Source organism: Impatiens glandulifera, chromosome 1, assembly GCF_907164915.1.
Source record: "Impatiens glandulifera chromosome 1, dImpGla2.1, whole genome shotgun sequence".
In the NCBI taxonomy this organism is placed as follows: domain Eukaryota; kingdom Viridiplantae; phylum Streptophyta; class Magnoliopsida; order Ericales; family Balsaminaceae; genus Impatiens; species Impatiens glandulifera.
Window position 1 is genome coordinate 127,271,073 of NC_061862.1, and position 11,080 is coordinate 127,282,152.

The 11,080-nt window shown below is 34.5% G+C and overlaps 1 protein-coding gene across 1 annotated transcript; it reads right to left on the reverse strand.

Moving 5' to 3' along the window:
• Positions 1-2,199: 2,199 nt before the first annotated feature.
• On the reverse strand, positions 2,200-10,714 carry LOC124927614. Its single transcript, XM_047468065.1, has 9 exons — positions 10,388-10,714; positions 6,737-6,816; positions 6,181-6,327; positions 4,553-4,704; positions 4,203-4,336; positions 3,916-4,133; positions 3,562-3,768; positions 3,001-3,081; positions 2,200-2,692 (listed from the first exon to the last, which is right to left on the reverse strand). The coding sequence occupies exons 3-9, from the start codon at positions 6,306-6,308 to the stop codon at positions 2,380-2,382; spliced, it is 1,233 nt and encodes a 410-aa protein (XP_047324021.1). The 5' UTR covers positions 6,309-6,327; positions 6,737-6,816; positions 10,388-10,714; the 3' UTR covers positions 2,200-2,379.
• Between the last annotated feature and the right edge of the window lie 366 nt (positions 10,715-11,080).

Sequence of the window (11,080 nt, forward strand, 5' to 3'; positions counted from 1 at the left end):
ATATAAAAAAAAATCGGATCAGCGGGTATCCGGCTGGTCGATCCGATCCGATCTGGTGTTTTCGGATCGGATAGTGGTCGGATATGGATTGCAATTTTTGAAAAAAATAGAGGCAGATATCCGATACGAAATACCGGATTGGATCGGTAGGTTTGTCCACCCCTACAGTCCCTCTTTCGATCCTCATCCATCTCTCGACAATAGTAACCTCTCACGACACTTCGACGTCGGTGACTTCAAAGATCAACCTGGTTTAATTTGCGTAGCTTACGAATAAAGAAATCAAAACCTTAAGAATACCTGAATCAAAACTTAAACCAATGGTTGATTGTTGAATTCACCGTCATCAAAGTGTTATGCGAAGTTGCTATCATTGTGATGTGAGTTGGATGAGGATCGAGGAAGTCACGATTCACGATTGGGGGATTGTAAGAGATTGTTAAAGAATGTAAACAAATCGCGGGAGAGGGAGGGAGGGGAGGTGTTAGAACATATATATTTTTGATAGTTTGTGCTCCAAATGGTACAAATTAAAGTTCAATCTCTATTTTGTAAAATCGTCTCAAATTCGATCCCCGTTAAGAGACAATTAATATAAATATATTATAATCTAAAGAGGTTCTTTTGACACAATCAAAATATTTAGACATGTCAATCTTTTGCCGAATTTTTTTTCCTTTTGATTAAATTGGAAGAAGAAAAGACTCTTATGATTGGTTAAGTTAGAAGATAATTTCACAAACAAAAGATTTGTTTACTTAAGCTGATTTGAACCTAAGGAGAAAATTGTATTGATTTATAATCAATGCATTTTACCACATCTGCGTTTCATGTAAAACGCGTATAATCAACTCACATGTTTTACATTACGCACGAATGTGGTAAAACGCGTTAATGAGCGATAAGTGGGCGCGAGAGGGGCAAGACGTACATTTTGCAGAACGAAAATCTCATTTTTGCAAGGTTTATGAAGCGTGTGTCATTTTTCGAATTAGACCCATTATTAGAGTCATTTCGTCAAATTTCCCAATAAAAACTATACTATTTGTTTGGATATAGTTTCCTTCTCAAGAAAACATTCAATATACCATCCGTCTTTCTCTTCATCTCACATAGTAAACCAAAATTTTTGAAAAAGACTTTTGGAAGTTTGAAAGTCACTCCAAAATTAAATTGTTTTATATGAAAGACTTGTATAAATATTGTTCTATCAACTAAAAACTATTTTCATAGAAAAGTTATTTTTTTTCACAATTGACTTAAATGTAAAAATAATGTTGAAATTGTGAGTATGTCTTTACGAGGGGAGCTTACTATATTTTTTATTTCTTCAAATTGTCGAGCATGTCTTTACGAGGATATCTATATTTTGTTGCCGCTAGACTAGAATAGGCTATAATAGAGCAATAACTTTCGCATCTTTTTAACTTACTCTCTCCATGCTCACAATATGTGTAAATATGATGTCTGATTCATGAGATTTTTTTAATGTCTGACTCATGAGATTTTTTAATTACATGAACAATATTAACCTTGATCAGAGCCGACTTCAAGATAAAATCATAGATTAGGGCAGACCCAACCTCAACAATATAGCCCAAATTTTCAGTTAAATCTCAATTCTATTAGATAAGTTCTAAAAGCTATTCTTTTTCTGGTTCATCATTCTTTCCAATTTTCAGACCCACGAAGTTGCACAATCTATTATTCCATCTATTACAAAGTTGTGACTATTAAATTTCTAATTCGTATTCGATTATTTCTAAACTTATTGTATTCTTTTAATTTTATAAGAAGAAAAGAAAAAATACAATTGAACAGATAATCAATTTTTTGCTTTGTCCTAAAGAAGAAGAAAAAAAACAGGTCTAAGGCAGCCCAAATGTAAGGGCCAACACTGACCTTAATCATCATGTTGGAGTTCAGTTATGAGTTTGAAAAAGTTACAATTCGACTAATCGCAAAGAATCACTTGGAATCTTCTTGGCGATTAGAGTTTTAGGTATATTAACACATTAGTTACACTTACTAAGCGCTGAATATTTGAAGGGCAATCTTTTTCGCCGCCTTTGACTAAGGATAGAGACATGTCAAATTATAGCAAAACATAGCAGTCCCTTTGTTTTCACTTTCTTTCCTACCATTTTTTATATGACCCTCCTTTTCATCGCCTTTTACCTCACCAACTTTCAGTTTTACTGTATAACGACTCTGCTTAAGTTAACGACAAATAACACAAACACATATTAATCATGGCCAGTTATAACTTTAAAACAGTGTATGAATCCAATTAAAATTCACATGCTCAAGACAAAACACATTTAGATGAAACTGTTCTCCATTCATCCGAGCAAAACAGACTAAATTTCTAAATATTATTCACTCCCATGGCCTCCAATTTCTCTCAACTTCCTCCTCCTCCTCCTCTAGTTCGGGTGGCTGCTGCTGTCTGCCATCCAAACACCAGCAGTGATAATTAGACCTAGAAAGATTGAATAGTTCATCTGGGCTCATATCGTTCAGCTCATTGGGTTTCAAAGAATAATAGGCACCATAAATAGAACTTTGAGCATATTCATCTGAAACTTCCGTTCCCATCCCATGATCTTGGGTACTACGCATTCTCTTGTACAATCTCATTGCTGATACACTATCTATGTATGGGTCATGCAAACCTGATTGTATATCGTACCTGTGCATGATAGTTAAAAAAATTCATCATATAACCATCATCATATCATAATTCATAGGATAGAAGCTAAATCTGGATCTAAATAGTTTTTTTAGTTGTTTCTCTCCAAATATAAGTATTCCCAAATGGGGACATTTCAATCATACACATAATCATCTCAATTTCTTTTTCAGAATGCCCCTTAGAAAAAAGAAAGAACGTTTTGGCCACCTCATTCGAGGCTAACTCGTCTTAAACTGCTTAACATTAAGTTTGTGTGAAATTCAAAGAAGTAATAGAGTAGATAAAATCTAAGTAGAGTAACTTACCCCAGATATGTCCTGGTGAGGTACTTCAATGAGTGACTGACTAGATTTGTTTTCATAAGTGGTTGATATTGTGCTGTGTCCCTGCATGAATTTTGAAAAATAGCTTTAGTAGGAGGACTATTATGTCTTTTTCAAAAAGAAAGAAAGAATGACTATTATATGCAGAAGAGATATGGAAACATTTTCCTTCGTTTTAATCCAAATCCTTAGGACAATGAGCCCATTTGAAACATTTATATATTTTAAATTTGGGGTTGTGTCTCAATTCCGATGAGAAGTCGTCAAAATACTTTGAACTCGTTTAGTAAAACAATGTAGTTCAGTCAGATCACATATTCATTTGGAAAATGAAGATGTTGTCCAATTGTGATCCCAATGTTTTGTGAAACAAATATTTTTGTATGGTATACAAGTGTAGATTGATTTTAAGATGGATGACAATCGAAATTTGAGTGGCATGAGATCATAGATAAAAATATCATACCAAAGGGGCCAAATATATATGCATATTAACTTCACCATTCCTAATATGTCAATTGTTTAGCTTGTTAAGAACCTTACCGGATCAGGTGATGTGGATAAAACAATTTCAAACAATTCAAGTCATGGTCTACTGCATGACCCACAAGAAGAAATGCTTTACCACCATTTAGGCGCACTTTGCCAATACGTTCGCCATTATGCAAGATTAGCAGGAGTCTTTCTTGCACTTCTTTGAGAGGCATTGCATTTCTTAGATATTCTTCAGTTATACCAGTGACCTCATATCTGGATAACATTCAATTTTGAACCAGTGATACCAGTGTTGAATGACGCAAAGAAAAAAAAAATATTATTTGTTTGCGTCCATGATTTCTTCCCTAGCTCAAATAAATAATATTGCAAAGAATGATAATGAATTGCATAAATAAATACCGGTAATTGGTGACTTCAATTTGAGGTTGAACATAAGTGTGGAAAAGACAATTTTCATCTTCATCAACAAGACATACCCTAGCACAAATATCAAGGGACTTATCGCTTCCTCCCCCAACCATTTCACAGTCAATGGCAACTGCCTTCCTACTATGACGGTCTTTGGTGCCATTAACTGGGTTTGAAATATCAGTTTGAACTTCCCCAAACATCAGTAGCTGCATCAATGATCACAATCATCTTTCACTATGGATGGTGAAAGTCAATTTTTTTTTTTACAAACTTACAGGAGAAACTGGAACGGGTAGATAACACTCTTCTTTGTGCTCTATAAGAGAAGTTGGATCATCAAAGACTTTCAAGCAAAGGAAGCATCCTTGATTAGCATATACGTTTGAACATTCCGCTTTGGCCAATGGACCTAAAATTTAGAGAATAACAATAAGAGAAAGAAAACACAAAAATAGTTATAATTTATGTTCATGTATCCAAATCTGGATGTGAAACAACAAATAAATTTCCGAATCTTTCTATGACAGCTTTTAAATATAATCTCATCCAGATACATTTTTTTATCCAAAATTTTTGTATCCAACTGTTTCCAAATGGGCTAATGTTTATGTAGAAGAAATCTCACCAGTTATATGCTCCCTGAGAGATTCAAATGTTTTGCTATGCTTTTGACATGCGCCACACTTTGGTTGATGAACTGAGTGGTATGAGTCCCTCATGTGTTCAATTAGATGTTCCTTCTTCTTATACTGTTTGAAGCATGCTGAGCACTTGTGCCTACAAGAAGACATGATTATTTCAAGGGAGGGGAATGTTCTTTGGAAGTAAGAAAGTGATACATGTTAGGTTTTAAATTAGGGATTTTAAGTGTAATGAATGAGTTTGTTAATGGGCTTTGTTTTAATATTGTTAGTTATTATATATCTAGGCTATGTTGCATTGATACTCCAAACAAAATAAAATTGGAGTATCGGATACGATACGGACAGGGGCGCACCCAGATTTTAGGATTGGGGTGGGCTTAAAAAGAATTTGGGGTGGGCCCAAAAAAATAATGAAAAAATTCGGAATAAAATGAGTGTATAAAGGTAAGTTTTATCATTATTTTTAATAATTAAATAAAAAACAGTGAAATATATTGAAATTTTTAAAAAAATTAGAAGGTATTGTCAAATTTGAACAGTAAAAAAAATTACATTTTTTTTTTCTGGATGGGCTTCAGCCCATCCGAGCCCTTACATAGATCCGTCCCTGGATACGAATATGGCGATACGCGTATCGGATAAGAAAAAACACGTATCGTAGACTTTAGGTACGGATTGGATACGGGTTCCGATACGTGTATCGGATACGTTTTGGGTAAAAGTTTAACAAAAAAAAAGTGAAAGTATGAAACTGAATAAAAAAAAGAATTTAAAGTTTAAATTCTTTTTTTTATTCAGTTTCATACTTTCACTTTTTTTTTGTTAAACTTTTACCCAAAACGTATCCGATACACGTATCGGAGCCGTATCCAATCCGTATCGGATTGGTCAACCGTACCTAAAGTCAACCGTACCTAAAGTCAATGATACGTGTTTTGCCGTATCCGATACGCGTATCGCCGTATCGTATATGTATCCGATACGCGTATCGCCGTATCGTAGCCGTATCCGATACGCGTATCGCCGTATCGTAGCCGTATCCGATACTCCAATTTTTTTTTTTTTTGAGTATCCGTGCAGCATAGATATCAACCCTAATTACATATTTTTATTAGTCTCTCAACTGTTCGTGACTGTAAACTTGAATTAGTGGAGAACGACGATCACTTTTCCCTTCAGGCATGGCAACTTTATACTTACCATTCCTATTGTATCGACTCTGAAAGATAAACTATTTTAGAGATGGTCAATCTCCGGAGCTATCAACCCCAAATCAGTTCATAAGAATAAACTTTAAATGGAGGTCAAAAGGGAGTCATCATTGGTCTAGTTCAGTTCGGTTTTCTCGTTTCTCTTTCATCTCTATCATTGGTCTACCATACCCTAGGGTTTGCTCCACTAGACAAGTAATTTCCATCAACTGAATATAATAGATTTGTTGTACTAATATTTCAAGACAACTTATCTTCATGTTGTAAGAAATTCTTCTATGATCATCAGGTTGTTGCTTCAGTTTTGTAAACATAAAATCCATTTCTTGAAAGAGGTAGAAAGTGGAACAAATAATAAGTAACATTAAATGGAGATCAAAAGGGAGTATTTGGCATACCGTTCTATTCCCTCTTGCAGGTTCCTTATCTGCTCCTTGTAATTATTCTCAATATACTGATTTGAAGCTGCAACCTTCTGTTTCGTAGCATTAGATGTTTCCTCCTCTGTCATGTCCTCTCTTCCCATAGTTGTTGGTTCCTTCTTGCTAGTGAATTTTTTTGCGAAAAAGGCAAACTATTTTATTGAAAAATAAATCTAAAGAATCTTTACACGTCATTGCAAAGAAATTGGAAACACAAACCGTTTACGTTTACAAACACACAAATCAAAACAATGACTGTTGAGCAAACTTTTGAAAAACAACTCTTTTTTTGTTTATCTTCCTAATTGATTTCACCTATCCTGGGGTAGAGATTTCTGTAACCAACTTCTTGGTCATACCAAGATATAAACTGACAGTCATTGAATCACGTAGTTGACGACCAAACGCCCCTTTGATTGGTCAATAGGAATGAACAAACTAAGCCTCAAAAGAAAATTGGTGAATCCATCAAATGACTTGCTACAAGAAAAAAGTGGAGTTTCAAGATTTCCTCAACAATAAAAATCATTACCAGATTCAGAAAAGATCCATATTCTTTGTAACTTTGCGCTCAATAGAGAAATGAAATATTCTTTAGCTTAGCTTCCCAACCTGCATGTATTGGATTACTAAGAAAATCACCCTTGGGATATTGGGAAAGAAGGTAAAAATGAATCGCATAGATGACTATAACAGTACATACACCAATAAGATCACGAATAAAAAACAATAAGCCTTAGAAATTAAACAAAACTAGTGAGTGAAAGTTTCAAACCAGAGATGACATTGTACAGAGAAGTAGAATTACCATGAAATATCATGCAAAAAACACATTGGAAGATACCCGATCCGTCTAATATACCCCCTCGTTCATAAGCTTATAAAATTATAGCGCAACCCTATTACTGATGAACTAAACCAATTGCATTCAAACTGAAACTCATTTGATACCATGAGGCCAAAAAGTTAATCTGCCGTTTCCGGTTCATGTTTACAGCTAACAATGACCCCTCTCTTTCTTGTATATCTTTTTTTTGAGAAAAATCTCTCTGTATGTCAACAAGACTTGATGGGTAGTTCTTAGGGTTGTTATGTTACTGATTTGACCCATTTAGGTTATTATCTTAAATAACCTTGAGAAAAAATGTCAGAAGTGCATTTGAATTTGAATTTGAATGAATAAATAACTTGCAACTGCTGCTTCTGCTTTTTTTCTGGGAGTTTTTATACACACATTTACTTTTATGCCCCTGTGATTAATTGTAAATATAGATTAATGCAGAAGTAAACTACTAGCTAATAGTTCATTTAATAATTAAAAGTGCCAGCTTTTTACTTCTCAATGCACTTCTCTACAAAAAAAACACAAACTAAAAAATATAATTTTATTTAATTAGTTTAAATAATAAATGACTGCTATCAACTATCAACTGTCTTAGCAAAAGAGAGAGGTGTGGTGGGCTTTGTTAGGAGGCTAGTACCGACCGCCCAAGGTGAGTTTAGGGGGGTCGAGGGTGGGAGCGGTAGGCGAGGGTCATTATATCCTTGACTAAGGTAAAGCATCGTTAAGACAACTTAGTATATTTACAGTGTTGACAATTTTCTTTATAAATGTAGAATAGTTTAATTAAAGTTAGCTGTATAGTTAGTGGGTTAGTGAGTTAGTTATTAGATAGTGGCAACCTCCCACTTTCGGCCATTACTTTTTTCATTTATATATTTATTGAAAATCATCTTAAGTATCAATGGTCATCGTCAAGGAGAGATAAACGCCACAGACTTCTTCAACAAGCTATCCAAGAACTGGGAGCTCGTAGACAAAATCCAGATAATATCAAAGCCAGGTCAAGCCGACCATGCTATGTTCAGTAAGACTTATAGTAAAAAGAATAAAGCAATTCTAATGGTGTATTAATGATGTTATTCTCACATGTAATGGTGAGGAATAATTCAAGAACTTGATAGGGATTTAGCAAGAGAATTCGATACAAAGGATCTCGGGCATCCCAAAGTTCTTTCTAGGCATGGAAACACAGTAAATTAGAGGTATTTTTTATGTCCCAGCCCAAATACTCTATAGACTTATTAAAGGAAACATGAATGCTTGGTTGCAATATACATTATGGACCCCTACAACAAGATCAGATCTAGAAAAGATGACTTGATTGACAAGGGAATATATCAGCGACTTGTGGGTCACCTTGTATACTTGTCACATACACGACCAGATATTATTTTTCCAGCAAGTGTAGTAAGCCAATTTATGAACTGTCTTATTCAAGTCCACATGGATGTTGTTTCTAGAATTTTGAGATACATTAAGGGAAGCCCAGAAAAAGAACTAATGTTTCTGAAAAAAATGAGAACCGAGATGTTTCAGTAAACACATGCAAATTGGGTTGGAGACATCAGCATATTGTGAGTGGGATAATCTTGTAACTTGGAGATGCGAGAAGCAAAATATTGTTTATAGGAGTGTTGAAGTTGAGTTGAAGGCACTCACTCACCGATTATGTGAAGGAGTTTGGGTTATCAAAATTTTGAATGAACTTGAAATTATTGATAACAAGGCTATTAAACTTCATTGTGACAATCTTGCAGATATTAGTATTGTTAAGCGTTGCATCGTGAGAGAACCAAACACATTGAAATAGACAAAACATTTCATATCAGAGAATGTGAACATCGGGATAGTAGAAGACTTGAAATAACCGGCATCCTCAACAAAGCTCTACCAAAGATTGTATTTGAAGCTTTGTGTAACAAGTTAGGGATTTATAATTTGTAATTCTTCACTCATTTGAGGGAGACTGTAGAATAATTTAATTAAAGAGAGTGGTGGAGTTTTATAGTTAGTGGGTTAATTATTAGGTAGCAACCTCCCACTTTAGCCATTTTGAATATTTTGTTGTAATTAGTATTATATTCTTTCAATAAAAATCATCTGTAGTATCACTTCAGTTACAAACTCACTGTCCTCATTACAGAAACTAAGAAAGAATAAAAGAAAGGACACATCTAGTAAAGAGATTAAGTGGATCCGAAGTTTGGTTACCATGGGGAAAGGCATTGGCTTTGTACCCCACATGCCCGTCAGGACACGGTCTCTACTTTAAGTCTTTGACTAGTTCAAATTACATTATTTGCTCTTACATATTCTTATTTTCTATTCTTTTATGTTTTTTCTTTTTAAACGCGTAAAGTAGGGATTGAATCAACATCCGTCTGCTTAAAAAATAAACAATCTAAACACAGAGTTACACTACATTGGGGAGTTTTCTTATGTTTATGATACCTTGGATTCATATTTATATTTTGATGGCATACGTAAAATGCTGACTACGTACCCTTTTTGTCGGAGATGCAGACACTTGTAGTTCTTTGTTTGAATTGTTCATTTCTTTTGGTATTTTTTATAATTTCATATTTTGTATCATTTTTCTGCATCTTTTGTGGTTTTCTGATTTATTTGTATTTTTTCTGATTTTTTAAATATTCTTATGTGTTAGGTTCTAACACTCCTAAAATGCTCATCACCTCAATTCAGACTACATGTGACAATCGAATGCATGAGACATTAGAACCTAACATCATAACAAGTGAACAATGAATGAGACAATAGAATTTATACAATCATCACATTATCATCAAAGAATTCTAGAATTTCTATCAAATAATCTTAATCATGCTCAATTGTTTTGTCAACTCCAAGTCAAGTTTGCAAACAAACATCCAGGAGTATCACAAAATCATCTAAAAACAATTCCAACACCAAGAGTTGTATCCTCATTTTCATGAAACTCGTCTTATCACATTGTATCAATTAAGATTTCACCACTTATGACTGATTAGTACAACCATATCATATCAACTAGACTAAGCCAATCCCTAATCAAACTGAAAACAATTTGATCTCAAATAATCAGTCAAAAGACGAATCAATTCACAATGTCTAAGTCAATATAATATTTATTTTCTAGCTCAAATCAAAATAGTCAGATCAAGATAACAATTCGTGTCCAGACTGCTTAATCAAAACAGAATCAAGCAGTTCTAGCATCACCTTAGTCATATAATCTATGCCTTACGGTTATTCATGAATTTTGTATTTAGTAGCTCAAATCATGGTTTAACATAAATCATGCCATTTTAATAAATGATTAAAAATAATAGGACAACTTACAGTGAGTTCCTGTTTGTTGCTAAATATCCGGTGTTGTCTGTGTCTTCTGCTCCAGGAGGCAACACCAAATCCGTAATGCGGTTAAGGCAAGCGGCAACTCCCGCAGCAAATAGAAGAAGAAGTCGCACGAAGAATCAAGAAGAGCTCAAAGTCTGGGTCTCTCAGCCTCTCAGATTCTCAACTCCCTGTCGTCTCATTCCCGTTGGAAGTTCAGGAAGAAACTTCTCTCGCTCTCTGTAACTCTCGGTCGGAAAACGAGGAAGAATACCTCGCTCCTAGCACCCAAAAATCGAAGAAGCCTCCGTTCGATCCTTCTTTTTCCTTAGATCCTTCTGCCCTCTCGTGTCAGGGAAATTTGATAAAAGGACCCTGAAAAGGGATCTTATTTTAAAAATAACCTAGCCCAAAACTAATTGGTAAAACTAACACTTTTTCAAAAAAAAAATTTTTTGATGATTTTACCCTTAATTATTTTTTTTTATTTCCATAATCTTTTCTTTTCACCCTCATTTTCTCTTATTTACTTTCTCTTTCCCCCCATAATCACCCGTTGCTCTCCCTTTCACTCTTTTACCCGATTTCCTCCCCGACGATCGTCAAGAAACGACGTTCGCTTCCCCGCATCACCGCTTGCATATTCAGGTAAGTTTTTATTATTTTCCCTCTTGTGCTGTGTATGATAAGTTTTAGGGT